The following is a 17,045-nucleotide window of genomic DNA, read 5'->3' on the forward strand; positions in this document are numbered from 1 at the left end:
CCAGACCCCCTCAGGGACCATGTGCTCTGTGAGGGCCCCAGCCCAAGGAGCCCCATTTAACAGACATGTAGGAGCCCCTCTATATGTGTGAGATGCTGTCCCAGGCACAGGAGGGGGCCACGAACCAGACAAAATCTGTGCTCAGGGGCCCCATGCTCCCAATTCACACGGTATTCTTCACACAGTCCTCTCCCTGGAGAGCTCCTGGTGAGCGTGCTTTCCTTCAGGTCCTCACTTGGAGTGGGAAAGAAAAAATGGTGGTCATGCTGAAAATCCGAGGAAGCCTGGAGAGATGTGAGCCAGGGAGAGAAGCCAGTGGTGAGCCAACAGGCCTGACGCTGGGCAGCGCAGGGACTTCACGCTGCAACTCACAGGACATGAGACCTGCCTTTATTTTTGTGGTTCCTGAATTACTGCTGCTCGGAGGTGAGGTGATTTCCTGCTGAGCGAATTATAACCAGGAATGGGAACACGTTTTACTTTCTGGCCAACAGCACAATCTCCTGGGGGAGTGTTCCGGCTTCTGCTTTCTACAGAAAAAAAGGGAAGCAGGTCCCTTGGAACCCACTGAAGTGTTCAGGTTGTGACGCCTCTTACTGATGGAACGTGTGCTGAAACACTCTTCCAAAGTTGCCAACCTGCCGAGGCTAATCGACTCTTTAGGGAATAGGCGTGGGCTCAGGGGAGGGGAGGCGAGCCTCGGGGACATGCCAAAGGGGGCTTGACTGTAGACTCGCTTTTTTGCTCATTACTCTTTGGAAAGACCTAGAAGCAGCTGTATAACCAGAAATGTTGGGGCCTTGAACGAAGACTTTGGAAAGCTGCCCCTCCACCGCAGGCCACCCTCTGCACCCCTGTCTGGATCCTCAAAGATCTTTGCTATGAATTAGTGCAGGGAGGAAGGTGCAAGTAGGTCCAAGCGGCATTGACCAGAAGTTTCTGATGAAGAGTGAGAAGTAGGAAAGAAAAATGCATGGCCTGATTCCTGGCAGCCCCGTGACTGAGACAGGAGGATTTGGGGCAGCGCCAGGAAGAGGCCCCTGGGTCCAAGCATTTTGGTGATTCCAAAGCTCCTTCTCTGGGAAAAGAGCAGGGAGATGGAAGCAAGTTATCTCTTCTGAGAGAGAAATTCTGTCACTGCTAGAGAGGGGAAGTCTTGGTGGGGGTGGGGGAGACCGGGGAAAACCACACAAAATTTAAAAAGCCCCTGACCACGGGTAACAAGAAACCAAGTGCCATAGGAGGGCCATGGTTGTGGAATGAGTGCACCAATATCCGGGGCGCGGAGTTCATTCCTCCGGTAAAATAACCTCCCTTCTCAGATTCCAGGCTTCCTTTCTACAGCTTCGAATCTCACCCTGGGGGCCTCTTGCCTACGAATGTCCCCGCTCTGAGGCTGTCACTGTGGAACCAGAGTCCCACTCAGGTCCATGCCATGTGCTGTGTGCAAGTTGTTCAGCACAGAGATACGCTGACTCTGGGAAGTTAAAAGCATTTCACTTCAAGAATCTCCTTGTTCTTTGAGGTTGTTTACAGCTCCGTTTCCCAGGGCTGCCGAAGAGGCACCTTGGCACCCTCCGCACGGTGGTTTTTGTCCTCATTTTCCCAGGGGAGGAAATGGAGGCTGTTTCCCCTTCTCCCAAGCTTCTTTCGGAGCGACCGGAGTACAAAACCATTATGGACAAACTCTGAAAGCTAGAGGCACCGAGACAGACAGGGTGGAGGCTCGGGCAGGCCTTGTCATCAACCCTGTCCTACACATCCTCCTCCCCTCCATTCTTCTGTGCCCCTCAGTCCACAGGAAACTCCAGCCAGGCCAGGTGCAGAGGCCAAACGTGGCATGAGATAAGAATGATGCCTGGGTGGCTCAGTCGGTGAAGCGTCTGCCTTCGGCTCAGGTCATGATCCCAGGGTCCGGGGATCGAGCCCCGCATCGGGGTCCCCACTCAGCCGGGAGCCTGCTTCTCCCTCTGACCCTCACCCTGCTCACGCTCTCTCTCTCGCTCTCAAATAAATTAAAAAATCTTAAAAAAAAAAAAAGAATGACATTTGACTGTGCTCCCCTCCCTGGCCCCTCCGACAAGACGGACACCAGCACTGAGGAACACAGTGACCTCACAGATGGGAAGCGAGGTCCAGAGCAGCCCCCCTGCAGTCATTCCAAAGACCGCCATCAAGGAAAGATGATGCTCATTATATTTGCTACATGTCCAATCACTGTTCATTGGGATCTGCACTTTTATTTCCCGGTCACGCTGTGCTTACTGGAAAATTCACAGGGCTCCCTACGTGGCCTTTCCACAAGGTGCTCACGGATGGGTTCACTTGGGATGCGGCACCCCGTGAGAAGGGGCTGTGGCTTTGGCTGCCCGGCCTGGGCCCCTCCCGGCTCCGTCCTGGCCCGTGCTGCCCTGACCGGTTCTAGATGCAGGTCGGCTTTCTCTGGGCTCCTGGCCTTTCCCCAAGTTTCTCGGCCAAACCCCTCCTCCTGCAGGCCACCTGCTCTCCTGCCCTTCGCACTCCCCCATGGCTGCTGCGTCTTCTGACTGGCCTCTCAAGGAGGGACGGAAAGGCTGTGGATGGGAACGGGAACCTTGTGGCTGAAAAGGCAGCGGAACTCAGAGCTGGGGAAGGAGGAAATCCCCACATGTTTCTTGAGAGACTGCGTGAAGGTTCGCTAGTTATAGAAACGTATTTTCCAATAAATGTAGTTTTTACGGGAAGCTGTTTTGGGGGGGGCAGTATCTTTAATATCTTCTAATTTTTATTTTATTTTTTTAAAGAATTTTATTTATTTATTTTGACAGAGACACAGCGAGAGAGGGAACACAAGCAGGGGGGAGTGGGAGAGGGAGAAGCAGGCTCCCCATGGAGCAGGGAGCCAGATGCAGGGCTTGATTCCAGGACCCTGGAATCATGACCTGAGCTGAAGGCAGACGCTTAACGACTGAGCCACCCAGGCGCTCCAGAAATCTTCTATTTTTTATCAAACTTATACCGATAGGGTAGGACGTGGAGATTCCATAGGCATTTCTCGAGTGCCTGCTGTGTTCCAGGCCCTGAGGAGGAGTCGACGGTCACAGTGGACACACAACCCTACTACGCTCATGCAGCTTCTATTCTAGGGTTGGGTTCCCTGGTGGTGAAAACCCAGAGAAGGGAGAGGGCTTGATAAAGAGGACACTCACCTTGACTCCTGCGTCCTGGGGCAGGGGCCCCGCGTTGCTATCGAGGATGAAAACTTCTTTGGGGATACGGGTGGCTGGGAGGGTGGTGTTGGGGGACTCTCTCCCCTTCCGGGCCCCAGGGAGGAGTCCTTGAGCGGCTGGTCATAGCTCCAGGCTGTGGGCTGCTGGTCAGGGGACAGGGACTGCTTCATGTGCCCAAAGGGCAGCACCCCCATGTAGTTGGGGTTGATGATTTCAGTGACGCTGGAGCTGCCACATGGAAGGACCCTGCAGGGGAGAGGCACCCGAAGTCACACCCCAGGGCTCCCTTCCCTCCTCCAGGTCAGCACCACACGAGGACAGTGTCCTTTGAGGTTCCCTGGGGCCCCCCAGGCCCTCTGCTACTCCTTCACTTTTTGGACAGTGGATTGATTGATTGATTGATTGATTCATACAACAAAATAGCTACTGGGTGCCTAGTAAGCCCCAGGCCTTGGGCCAGAAGGGAATGTGGGCGTGAACAAGGTGGCCCCGTCTCTGTTTCCATAGGACCCACATCAGACAGGAGAGAAAACAAAGCAAGCACAGTGGCTAGGAAACACGGTGCTCACACAGTGCTGAAGTCTGAGAGTAACCAAGGAGGCAGAGACAGACCAGCAGGAGGGCTGGGACCCACGGGGCACAGGGTGGCCAGAGAAGGCCTACCTGAGGAGGCAGATAAGGAAGGGAAGGGAGACGGGTGAGAACGGACAAAGGCCCTGTTAGGAGGGGCTTGACCTGCTTCAGGAGAGTCTGAAGGCCTACGAGCAAGCGGGGAGAATGGATAAGAGGCTGGTGAGGCCAGGCTGAATGAGGAATGAAGGGCTCCATCTGGGATATGTCGGCTTGCACGTCTGTGTGAGGCATCAAACTGGAGACGGCCATGCAGGCACTTGGAAAGGTGAGTGGGAGGTCACAGAAGTCAAGGCTAGAACCTTGAATGTTGGGGGGGGGCGGTTAACCCAACACTGTGGAGGGGATGGCCTGGCCCTGGCTGAGGTGACAGGAGTTGGGTGCAAGGGGTGGGGCAAGCATGACGGCGAAGGCTGGCCAGACAGGTTGTCTGAGGACCCAAAGGAGGGGAGGAAGCTGGGCTCTACAGCAGCGTTTGGGATTTCGCTTCGGCGAACCGGCACCACTCTGCCCCCTCAGCAGGCAAGCTGGCACGGAGACTGTGACCCCGCCACCTGGCTTGACTCTAGGACTTGGGAGCACATCAGTGAGCCAAGGTGACTATTGGGGACTGCTGCCCCCTAGTCATAGAGACTTTAATGTCTGCATTATTCCCAGTCCAGGCTCTTCCAAGAGCGACCTGTGTGCATTTTCCTCAATGATTTTTTTTCCCCTTTAGTAACAGGATGGCGCTCCTTGACCACCGAGCCATGCCTGCTGCTGTCCCTGGTCCCCAGGAGACACGGGAGCCATTCCCTCCCTGCAGCGGCTTCCCCCTGGACCGCGTCTTTCTGCTAGGCTGAGAGTTCCTAAGTCGGGGGCTGCACCAACTTTGCCTTGGTTTCTCTAGAATCTGACACACACCAAGTGCTCAGCCAATGTCAGTGAATTGAACTTTTTTTTTTTTAAGAGAGAGCGAGCGAGACAGGGGAGAGGCAGAGGGAGAGAGAGAATCGTAAGCAGGCTCCGCACCTAGCACAGAGCCCGACGCAGGGCTCGATATCCTGACCCTGAGATCACGACGTGAGCTGAAATCAAGAGTCAGACGCTCAACCGACTGAGCCACGCAGGTGCCCCTTGAGCTGCTTTCTGACACGCAGGCGCCCCCAGGCCTTGCACGGGCACACCCGCCTCCCCAGAGTGGGCAGCAGGACAGCGCCGCTCCTGGGCCTGAGCTTCTGTTTCCTCCCTGTCCTTGGTTTCTCTGTGCTCCACTCACCCTCTCCTGGGTCCTGGGTCTGCAAAACCACGCTAGTTTGTAGGGAAACCCTGGCAGCAGCCCCTGCTCTACCTGTTGGCAGGTTCCCACTGCTTCATGGGGTCGTGGCTGGTGAGGCTCTTCAGGGACTTGGGCCCACTGGACTCATCTCGCTCAGTCTTCACAAAGTCTGCAAGGAAAGAGCCAGGGAAGAGCACGTGAGGCCTGGCGCCCAGTCTGGGCAAGATGGCAGCCGAAGCTGGACAGTGACTGATGGCTGGCTGGGCGGTGGGCTAAGCAAGATTCTGATGCCTCACGCACGTTCAGTGATTGACTTGTTATGTCTGCCATGGTTGCAGAGGGAGGAAGAGTTGGCATGTGCGACCCAGAGTTATCATTTTATGGGACATTTTCAGCTTGTTGGTGTCACAAGGGACAGGCAAATATTTCTTGGCAGATCCAAATAAAACCAATAGAACAAGGTGGCTCCACAAGAGCATTGGATACCAAAGCCCACCGAGTTTAAAGGGAGGGGAAAGAATCTTGAGCAGACTCCTCGCAGAGCACGAAGCCTAACACAGGGCTTGATCCCACGACAACCCTGAGATCGTGACCTGAGCTGAAACCGAGAGTCGGACGCTTAACCAGCTGCGCCACCCAGGCGGCCCTCAAGCAGAGAGGCTTTAATGTCATGGATACTATTGAAGACGACACATTCATTTCCAAGTTTTAAAATTTTAGGCAGGATTCTAAGAAAATTAGAGTCTAGATACATCCTCGTGTTCCCTATTAGCATGGTCTCTGGGCCGTGTTTTAGTATTTCCCAGAGGGGCAGTGACGGGTCTTATCTAAGAGATAAGACGTCTACAGTTGCCTACTGGGAATCAGCAGGGTCTCCTTTGGGGGCAGACAGGAGATGACTCCCCAGGGCTGGGATTGCACAGGGGTAAGGAAACACCTCCAATGAGTGTTTGTTCCCAAGCGTGGCTACACTGGTGTCATTCCTGAGAGCCACGACAGATGCCTCCTCCCAACAGCCAGCAGAAGGAAGCAGGTGTCGTTTTTCAGGACACAAAGCTCTGAGGTCAAGCTGGAAGAGGTACTGGGGGACCCTGCCAGGGAAGAGAAGACCCCAAAATGCTGCCATTTTGGACGGTAGCGAAAAGCCAAGGGGATGTGCAAGAACGAGGATGGGGGGCTTACTGGTGTGTACGGTGTGTGGAACAGCCTAGAAGGCCCAGAAGCCCTGGGAGGCACCATGAGCCATGAGGGCAGGGTGTGGACACGTGTGTGTGTGTGTGTGTGAGCTGCACACCACGCGGCCACAAGGAAGAACGGGTCACACGGGAAATTCGGGAAATTCTAAATCTCAGCTGCAGCCAGTGCTGAGCTGTGGTGAAGACCTGTAGCCTAGAAAGAGCTATTCAGGATTAGGCAGGTTTCTTGTGTCATCTTGGTCCTTCTAGTGGAGGCGCTAACAGGGAGTGACAAGGCCTAAGAGCCTAATCTAAGACAAGAACAGAGCACCTGGAATATTCACAAGCTTCACATCCTAACAGATGGAAGGTGACTGGGGTCAGGGAAGGATGATGTGCAAATCGTGGGTTCTATAGGGAAATTCTGGAATCAACTCAGAATTGGGCCAGATTGCCTCTCATATCCTTTCTTTTTTTTTTAAAGACTTTATTTATTTATTTGACAGAGAGAGACACTGCAAGAGAGGGAACACAAGCAGGGGGAGTGGGAGAGGGAGAAGCAGGCTTCCTGCTGAGCAGGGAGCCTGGTGTGGGGCTCGATCCCACGACCCTGGACCATGACCTGAGCCAAAGGCAGTCGCTTAACGACTGAGCTACCCAGGCGCCCCTCTCATAGCCCTTCTGATGCTAGATTTCTGTTCGGAGGCCACAGCAGAGAGAATAGTCAATGGCTGGGCTGAGAGACACCTCATTCGTGTCCCTCTCCCGGCAGCACTGAAAAGGGGGCAAGGGAGTAGTCGCACCCACTTACCGTAGAGCTTCTCCCTCATCTTGCCTTGGGAGGTCTGCAGCTTAATCTCCCCCCGGAAGTGGCCCGTCATTTCTCCATGGTGGGTGAGAGGTGTGTAGATGGGGAGCTGAGTTTCCGTGGCTTCTAACCGTAGAGCAATGCAGCCCTCGCCTGGGGAGGGTGGGGACAAGAGTCAGGTCAAGAGCCTGCCATTTCACAGGAGAAACTGCATTCAGCCTGCAGATCTAGCTCCACCGCCCAAAGATGATCCTTCGAAACAATGTCCAAGGCAGGGATTATCGAATAAACCTTTTGGAACAACTTGGGGAAAACATTTCAAACCTTACAGTGAAATGAACTTCATGTGGATTAGTTGATACAAAAAAAAAATTTAAATCATAGAAAATCCAGCAGAAAAGCTAGACTTAAATACTAATCTGATTGCAAGAGGGAATGGTAACTTCCCAGGGTTTGGAGCAATGTAAGAAATGACAAAACAGACTGACAGATAAGAGGATATAAAAGCTTAAAACTTCTGCACAGAGGATAAAAGGAAAATGGGAGAGACTGATGGCTTCACAAAGAGGGTATTTTACCTGAACCCCATGAGGAACGCCTCAAAATCAAATCCCAGCAGATGACTGGGCAGGTAACCCAAGCAGATATTTCACACAAAAAGAACTGTAGCTGGTTGATTTCAATACATGGAAACTAGTTCGGTCTTCCTAGCCATCAAAAATGCAAATTAAGGCAGCACTAAGGGACTCTCTCACAGATAGGAAATTAGCACAAAATGGAAGGAAGGAAAAGGATACCCGGTGCCAGCAAGGATCTGGGGACACCTGCTCACTTGGACGTGGCAAGGTCACCATGGCAGGACACAGCCTTTATGGCAATCAGTTGGATACCGAGTGTCAAGAATCACCGACCTATTTATACCCTTTGACCCAGCACACATGGGAACTTATCAAGAGATGATCCAAAAGAATAAAAGATGTAGCTAAAGGAAGATAAAGAATGTTCACGAAGAGATCCATCTCAGCATTATTGATAACATGAACAGAAACAACTAGAAGGAAACCCATGGGATATTAGGGAGCCATTAAATGCAGTAATCATGGAGGCTGTGTGGGAGGAAGATCCTGGAAAATGTGTCTCACTTAACCTGTCTCTCACTGGGTGAGGGAAGCAGCATAGAAAATGCTATCCCTAAGATGGTTATAAATACAGAAATCTATGTATGCCTTGTATGAGGAAGTATGAGACCGAAATAAAAATGGTGGCTGTAAGTAGGGGACGAGACTGTGGGTTGACTTTTTTTCCTGTTATTATTGTGAAATGCTGTTTGTATGAATACCAGGACGAAGAAACAGAGGAAGAAGGCAGTATTTGAACAAGAACACAGAACCATCCTTCCTGTGTGCCTGTGGCCTACCACCGAAGCTTCAAACACTGTGACTCCACACGGATCCCTGTTTTGCCCAGCACAACGGACAGGACCTCCCCATCCAAGGTCAGCGCCATCCTTAGGCTCTGGCCACCCCTGCCCGGGCTCAGAGACCCTTTTTCTGGTGCTGACTAGGAGAGGGTGGAGGGCAGGATTCTGGAGCTGGGTTGCCTGGGTTCCAGTCCAAGGCCACCTCAGTGGCCATGTGACCTCGGACAAGTCACTTCATTTCCTCGCCTGTGCGATGAGTGTAGCAATTGTATGTGTATCCCGGGGCTTTGGGCAGAGCCTGAACAGTGGGCAGTCGACACACACGGACACTTTTTGTGTCTACAGCCTTTTTCCGTGTCCTGGCTTCCCTGGATCAGCATTAAGCACCTTCAGATTCCTTCCACTGAAAACAAACACCCTCCCCGGACCCAGATCACATTCTTGCCTGTCTCATGAAAGGAGCTGCTTGATCTGGCTCCTGCCTCTAACTCTCTCTGGCCACCTGCCCCTCTCACCCTTGCGTTCTAGCCACACTGAATGTATCACGGTCCAGGGTGAACCTGACATTGGGCTGGAGCCACAGACTGGCTGAAGACAATGTCACAGAAGATGATGTCTCCCTAGTAGGATGGCTGGTGTCTGCCCAGTAGGGGCCCTGAGCAATGCCAGACAGACCTGGGTTCAAATTAGGGCTCAGTCAGTTACTCCCTGTGGCTTGGGCACAGTCCCTTAACTTCTCTGAGCCTCAGTTTACTCACCTACTGATTGGGAGAACAGTATCTGCTTTATAAGATCTTGTTAGGATTAAATAATTCCTGCAAAGCACCTGGCACAGAATCTGACAGAGGAAAGACCCAATAAACGAGAGGGATTGTGGCTGCTGGCTCTTCCTCCCAGAAGCCCGACGGGGCAGGAAGGATGGTTTACCAGTTATTTGTCCCTCTGGCAGCCCTGGGAGCGGGAGAGGAGTGGCACGAGAGCAGGATGGTGGGCTTCCCTCGATGTAGACGCTGCCGCCTCCCTTACATCATAGGCCACCAGCTAAGAGCAGGTGAGGTGCCGGCAGCACGTGTCCTGGGACACTTACCGTAGGATTCGTCGCTGTCGGAAGATTTAATGCTAATCAGGATGTGCTGGTCTAGCAGGTACTCGGGGTCAGAGATGATGGGCTTCAGCTGCAGAGAAGGGCACAGGGTTAGAGCTGCCCACCGGGGGACAGCTGGGGGGAGGCTGCCAGCCCAGATGAGGGGCGTGCCTGAGCAAACAGGACTACAGGTGTTCTTATTAGTCAAATTTGAATTTCTGCTTTTCATGTTCAAGATAGTAGGAAGGAACCACACGTCCACCCTCTCCAGCATGCGGGGTTCACTTCTGTCCCTGTCTCCCCCCAATCATACCGCACCCCAGGAGAGAGCTGGACCCCAAGTGTGCCCCACATCCCCTGCTTCCCTTCCCTTCTTTCCCCTCCCTTGCATAGCCCAGCATCACGCGGGTGGGGGCCAGGCTGACACAAAAGTGGTAATGGGACCAGGAACCGGGTCCAAATGCACCCCACTCCCCACCGCAGGCTTCCCCCCAACAGGTGGCACACAAGGCCTGCCCTCCATCTGGACAGGGTCTCCCTGCAGGGGAGCCCCCTGGAGTGTCCTGCGGGTTGTCGGAGGGTAGCTCAGCAAATGACAGGCACAGATCCTGAGTTCCAGCCCTGTCCCCCTCTTCCTGCTGCAGCGAGGGACTGCTGGCTCCCAGCTGCCCTGCTGGTCCGGCTCGGGGCACGGCTGTGGCAGGCTCTGCACGTGGGGAGAACCCGAACCTCAGCAGTGTAGGCCGCATCCGTGCAAGCACAGGGAGGAGCGTTCTGTGTGCACCAGCTAAGGCTCGTTCTCACGCTGACACCAACACGGAGGGGCCTGATAAAGAGGCCATACACCGCTCCAGGCTGCCCCCCTCCTTCCCATCCAGATGCCGAGAGACCCCTTGTGCAAGCCTCTGGGCGCCATGTTGCCCGACAGGATGGACTCTATCTCCATTCAGAAAGTTCCAGAACAAATGACCGGAAATCACAGCAGGTGCTCAAGGGCACTCTCGGGTTCCAGAGCCACAGCAAATGCTCAGTTCAGACTTGTAGTGATGATGGACTCAAAGTTAGACCTGGGCTGGGTGCCGCAGATGCAGGAAGACCCCGCCCTCTCGGGCAGCAGCGGGAGCGGGGTGGTGGATATCTGACCAGAGAATGTCTGTGAGGGACACAATCACCATGGGGGGCTGAGGGTAGAGGGAAGGGAGCCTCTGTCAGGGTGCTTTGGAGGGATTAAAGAGGGTACAAAGAGGGTGCTGTCAGGTGACAGAGGTGCGTGGAGGATCAGGGAGCAGGAGGGAGTAAAGACCTCTCAGGTGCTGTGGGGGCAGCATGTGAAGCAGGAGTGAGGGGGGGCCTGGGAGCTGAGGAGCTTGGGCTTATTTCATGTTAACAGCAGGGAGTTGACCAGATAAAGAGGGGGATGCCAGGATCAAACAGGCATCCTAGAAAGATCCGTCAGGCTTCAGGATGCCTCAGCAAGAAGGCAGGCGGGATGGAGACCCCTGGGAGGTAGCAGTGGGGTGAAGACGAGGGACAGAGGCAGGAGGAGAAGCAGGTGTAGGCAGCGGTGAGGCTGTGGGTCGGGGGTACCCTAGAGTCTCCTGAACCAGCCTGGGGTACATGCACGATGTGGACTGGGAGGCTGGCATCTTTCCCAAGTTGACCCAGGGAGCAAACAAGCCGTTTGGTTGCTGTGTGGGGCCACCGGGAGGGGAGGAACCGAAGGGTAGGGTGGGTGGGTGGGTGAGGCGGGATGTCACATTGGAGCCCAAAGCCACCAGGATGCAGGTACCTGAAAAGAGCCCCAGGACGGGGACTTCTGACCTACGCCCTGGCCTTGTGGAGGACCCCAGTCAGAAGTGTTCCCACATTAGGAGACTCTGTGATGTGTGATGTAGGTATCTGCCTTCTCGTGTGTGGCCCAAGCACAGGTTCCAATCAACAGTGCCAGTGTGGGTAGCCCAGCCCCCCAAAACTGCCCATGTACCACCCCAGCCTTAGCAGAGGATGGGTCCTTCTACCTGTTTAAGGCCATTTTTAAAGCTCCGCTTGGGGGTCCCCTCCGAGGGAACCTTCCAGGAGAGCCCCTGGGACTCCTGGATGTGTGACAGATCTGCCTGGCCCTGGACTCTCGTCTGCGTACCATTCCCTCATTATGTGATAAAGAAACAAAGCCCTACCCCACTGCGCACCCAGCATGAGCACTCAGGGAGGCCCACCATCAATTCAACATCATAAAAGCTGTTCTGGGTCCTGGGGGAAAGCCATTTTCTTTTCTGCAAGAAGGACGAATGTGTTCCCACTAAGGTCTGCCTATGTGTTTTCTTTTTTTTTTTTTTATTTAGTTGAGAGAGAGAGTGAGAGAGAGAGAGAGCACAAGAGGGGGGAGTGGGAGAGGGAGAAGCAGACTCCCTGCCGAGCAGGGAGCCCGATGCGGGACTCGATCCCGGGACTCCAGGATCATGACCTGAGCCGAAGGCAGTCGCTCAACCAACTGAGCCACCCAGGCGCCCTGCCTATGTGTTTTCAATTCCCCCCGCTGCTCTCATGGGGTCATGGACACATCAAGTTCTTTCTGAGCCCAGTGTCTGGGTAGGAGCCAATGGACTCCCCCCTCTGCCCCTTCACCTGATCCTCCAAGCTGGGGCTGAGCAGGTGACAGGGCACTGCGGGGGGCATCAGGGCCCGGGGCCTCTAGCCTGTGTCTGTCACTGCAGCTGTGTGATGGTGAACCAACCTCGCTGGGATCTGCCTCAGTTTCCCTCTTTGCAAAGTCAAGTGGTCAACAAGCCCATCTCTAGATCTCTTCTGTGATCCATGACGGGAACTGAAATCCATCGAGGAATCCTGAGGCCCCCGGGGCCAAGTTCTCCCTGGCTACATCCTGTTCTTGATTTACCTTTGGAAGGGTCTCGCCAAACTTCACCACCAACTCCCCTTCACTTCCTTCTTCATTTTCTCCTTCCTGACTCTTGACAAAACCTGTCATAGGACAAGAAGGCCAGTTTTCAGAAAACAGAACGAGAGCCAGACGGAAAAGCCTCCTAGGGTCACCCCACCTGGACCAATGAAGATCTTTTCCCTCTTCTATCTGTGGGGCCACAGCCGCGTTCAGGAGTCAGGCTTGTGGGGGATTCTGTTTTGGTGCAGGGGATGGTCATTTGCCAATATGGTTGAATTATTTTTAGGAAAATCAAAGAGATTCCCCTCCTTTTCAGCTCTTTTTTTTGCAACAAACCAGGCAACAAAGAAATCATCACATCACAGGCAAGGAGATTAGGAAACATGACAGCTCATCCCACGCCACTCAAGATAGCAGCCTTTTGAAATGCTAATTTGAGCTTCCTAATATGCTGTTTCCATAGAAATGTATGCAAATGTCTCGATAGTTTATTAAAAACACCCGCAATGAAGATCCTCCTCATTTTTGGAAGTGCCTTGCCCCTGCTTGGTTACCCGGGCCCTAGAAACTTCAAGGAAAAGGTGGGTCTGTCACCAAGACTGAGCCCGGGCTGAGTGGGAGAAGGAGGGGGGAGGGCAATACATCTTCTGGATTTCTGGAAGCAGCTGTCATCCCGTCACAAAATGCCTCCTTGGGTGGAGTTGATTCTGCCCTGCACCCCCACCTCCAGACCATCTCAGCGAAGGGAGCTGGAAACCACACAGATCTCGCCATGGAACAGCTTTAGACAATATGCCTAGAAATGTCACCCAGAAAGGGTGTTTGCTAAACAGTTTGTGCTAACTGCTGCTGGCTGGGAGGAGGCTGTCCATCTTGAGCTCGTTTGGGGATGCCCCAGACCACCTGAGAAAGATGCCCCGTCCCATAGGAAAGAGCAGAGGACCCTGGGGAAGAACAGGGCCCCCACTGGCCTCCTCGGGCTCTGGACCTTCGCCCAGGACCCTCTGGTTGAGTCAGAGCCCCAGCTTGTGGCGGGAGGGGACCCCTGAGTGGATTACACTCTGCCCTGAGGGGCAAGGAGAGGGTCCAGTGGCCCAGGATCCAGTCACCTAGACTCAGGGGTAACTGAACCCCTGAGGGCTCCCCCCACCACAGGCGCCCTTGAGGCCCATCCGTGAATCCTTCCCAGGGAGAGAGAGAGGTGGGGCAAAGCGCCGTTGATGAAAAGGCTGCCTGGCCAAAGGTAGCTCAAGGCCCACTTACTCTCTAAGCAGCTCGAGTGGAACTCCAGGTAGAATTTGGTCTGGGACTTGGTCTTCAGCGTGGCGAAGCACCGGAGAAACTCAATCTGCCCTTGGCTGTCGACAGTCCCGGGGCCTGGAGCAGGTGAGAAAGAGACTTGACTCCACGATGTGCCCAGACATGGAGCATTTTGAATCAGCCCCCAACACCAGGCTCCGGGGAAGGTGAGGTCCGGGAGAAGAAGAGGTTTTCCCTGAATCCTGCCACCCGCACTAAGCATCCCCGACGATGGGAACGTCCTCACAGGCCACGGAGAGCAGGGTGGGAAGAGCGAAGACTTCAGGGAGCCAAGAGCCCGACTCTCAGCTTTGCCATTGAATAAGCACAGCCCTGGCAACGCCTTTAACCTCCGTGCCTCAGTGTCCCCATTTGTTCTGGCCAAGAGAGCTTGTATAAAGGCTCAGTGGCTCAATACCCAAATCTGTCTCGTTTCTAAGTTCAAGTAGCAAGGGAGACTGGCTCTTCCTTCCTTAGGCTGACTTCCCTCCGCTCCTTATTCACCCTCGTTCCCACCCTGGTGGCTGGCCCGTCGTGGTATTCGCCGGCATGACGAGTTTGCAGGCGTCCTCAGGCTCGCCGTGAGCAAGTTCCGGCCTTCCATGTGAATTCTGAGCCACGCGAGAGCAAGGACAGACATTCCCGGCCTCCCTCCCACCCTGCCTTTCCTTCTTTCCCTTCTCCTTTTCTCCGGCTTTACTGAGAAATAACTGGCAAATGTAATCGTACATATTTAAAGTTTACAACGTGATGATTTGATACGCATGTACACTGTGAAATGCTTACCAAGATCAAGATAATTAACACATCCGTCACCCACATAATTAACTGGTTTGTTTTGTTTTGTTTTGTTTTGTTTTGTTTTTTTGGTGTGGTGACAACACTTAAGATCTGCTCCCAGCAAATACTATATTATTACCCATGGTCATCAAGCAGACTGTTAGATCCCCAGAACTGATTCATCTTATAACTGAAAGTTTGTACCCTTTGACCTCCATCTCCCCATTTCTGGCTCCCCTCAGTCCCTGGCAGCCGCCATTCTCTTCTGTTTCTATGTAATTGGCAGTTTTTTCCAAGATCCCACATATAGATGATACCATACACCTATGATATTTTTTCTGTCTAGCTTATTTCACTCAGCTTTCCTTCATTTCCTTAAACCCCACAGCACAGAGGCCAGGTTCCCCTTAGGACGACATTCAACCAACACTCAATCCAGGTAATTGGTATTTATGAGCATCGTCTGGGCAGAGTCCTAGTGGAGGGAAGGCAAGCCTGACACTGAGGATGTGCTGAGCGTCCTCACGGAGGGTGTGATGGCATGAGTCATCCCATCGATGCTGCAGGAACTCCGAGAAAGGGGAGATCGGTGGGAGCCCAGGGAGAGACGGAAGGTTCTAGAAAGACAGTGCCCAGAGCTAGGATAGAGAGAGGGTGCTGGATTGAGGGTTATGTGGAGAGGGGAGGTCACATTACTAGAGCAGACGATAGACCCAACAGTGTGGAGAAGAATGTCCCAGAAGACAGTATTCCAGCCTCCCCTGCAAACCTCAGGGGACACAGCAATATGGGCTTTTCCTGCCTCAGTTGGGCCCCCCACTCAACCTTCCTAAAGTAGCCTGAACTGTCTGCTGAGCACAGAAGTGGGGGGTGAACAGAGGAGGTGACAATATGGCTCCCCAGTCACCCAGACCCAGGCTGGGCACGCCACAGAGAACACCAGGCCCTTGCTGGGACGAGGATGGCCTGGTGAGCAGGGCTGAGCTAGATTATTTGAAAACATACCTGCAAATCTAAGTAGTATTTACATCAGCATTTCCCAAACTCAGTCAGCTGTCCCATCCTTACAATGTTTGCCATCTCCACCTACCACGCACCCGCCCTAATACTCACTTAATATTTTTGTTAAATAAAATAGACTCACTTTCTAAACTTAACTAATCGTATTTAAATAAGAAAGCACATCACAAGACTAAGTGGAAAACCAGCATTGCTTGCCTTACACAGAAGAGACAAATGTGAAACATATTAAAAGTAAATGCATTACTGATCAAGGTTCACCCACATGCCCCCCAGAACTGTGGCACATACAAACCACACCTTGGACAAACACTCATTTACTCGACTTTAAAGACCGAATTAAAACCGAGGCTTAAAAAGCTGACATATTTGCCAAAGAGAGCAAGAACGCGCTCTGCGCGGAAACCATGATGTGGTTTAGAGGCGAGGAGGCCCCCTGGACGGAGCGTGGACGAGCCTGGAAGGTGAGCCTCCATGTACCGCAGACAGCGGATTGCTGCAACCAGAAGGCGAGCGCCCAAGGCCTCCTGTCTTCGTGGAGGACAGAGGGACAGACGCCGCCCCCCACTTACCGTTCTTGGAGACGAACTGGGAGGTGACTCCCGCCTCAAATGTGGCGAAAACCGGGCTGTGGTCACTGGTCATGATGTCACTGGTGCTCCCTGCGGGGCAGGGAAGGAGAAACCCTTCTGGTCAAGCCAAGGATGGCAAACCCATGGCAGAAATCAACCTCTATTGATGGAAGCCTCCAGAAGTTTCACGGTTTTGCACCTGCCGTTCCGCTGACCTTCCACAACCACGCTTGAAAGACTCAGTGGAAGTGTGTTACCACCCTCTCCTCCACGGTGAAAATGTGCCTGTGCTAGTTTTTCTTAGAGACACACGAGGTTTTAAATAGATCATGGGGTGTGAACTGTGGACACTTTTCTGGTCTCAGCACTTCGTTGCACTGATAAGCTCATGGCCCAAAGTGGGGTGGGGACTTAGGTCACTGAGCTCCTCAGTGACAGAGATGGCACCTCCCCCCATCCCACAATGCCTCAGGATTGGGAGACAGTAGAAGGTGATGAAGTGTAGACACTGAGTGTAGACACCTCTTTTAAGGAACATGGGGCTTAGAGGGAAGGCGGCAGGGCATGTATGGAGGGCGGAAGGGAAAGCACAGAGTTCTAGAGATACTGAGTTCTAAGTGTCTGGCTGGGTACTCAGGGCTGGAGATTTCTCTTGAGGTTTGGAGTCACGATGTTAGGTGGAAGCAGAAGCCATAGGATGTCTGGGCTCCCCAGGGGAGGCACATGGGATGCAAATCCAGGCCACACTGGCCAATACGGGGCAAAGAGAAACAGCAGAGGAGACCAAGAAGGCAGTAAGACAATTAACATAATTTTCTATAAAGCTTTTACAGATCAGCAGGAGAAAGGTAAACATCCAGCTTCAACCAACCAAAGGATATAGGTAGAAAA

The 17,045-nt window shown here is 53.3% G+C and overlaps 1 protein-coding gene across 3 annotated transcripts in view; it reads right to left on the minus strand.

The window, feature by feature from the left end:
• INPP5D (inositol polyphosphate-5-phosphatase D) overlaps positions 1-17,045 on the minus strand; it is a 114,601-nt gene that overhangs the window by 3,625 nt on the left and 93,931 nt on the right. For all 3 annotated transcript variants that reach the window (XM_032397358.1, XM_032397282.1, XM_032397210.1), the window contains exons 19-25: positions 16,155-16,244; positions 13,747-13,860; positions 12,481-12,563; positions 9,588-9,675; positions 7,084-7,233; positions 5,170-5,266; positions 3,189-3,455 (exon numbers count right to left, since the gene is read on the minus strand). In XM_032397358.1, coding sequence (XP_032253249.1) covers positions 3,189-3,455; positions 5,170-5,266; positions 7,084-7,233; positions 9,588-9,675; positions 12,481-12,563; positions 13,747-13,860; positions 16,155-16,244 — 889 coding nt within the window. The remainder of the gene's footprint in view (positions 1-3,188; positions 3,456-5,169; positions 5,267-7,083; positions 7,234-9,587; positions 9,676-12,480; positions 12,564-13,746; positions 13,861-16,154; positions 16,245-17,045) is intronic.

The sequence above is a fragment of the Phoca vitulina genome, unplaced genomic scaffold, assembly GCF_004348235.1.
Source record: "Phoca vitulina isolate PV1807 unplaced genomic scaffold, GSC_HSeal_1.0 scaffold1, whole genome shotgun sequence".
Lineage (NCBI taxonomy): Eukaryota > Metazoa > Chordata > Mammalia > Carnivora > Phocidae > Phoca > Phoca vitulina.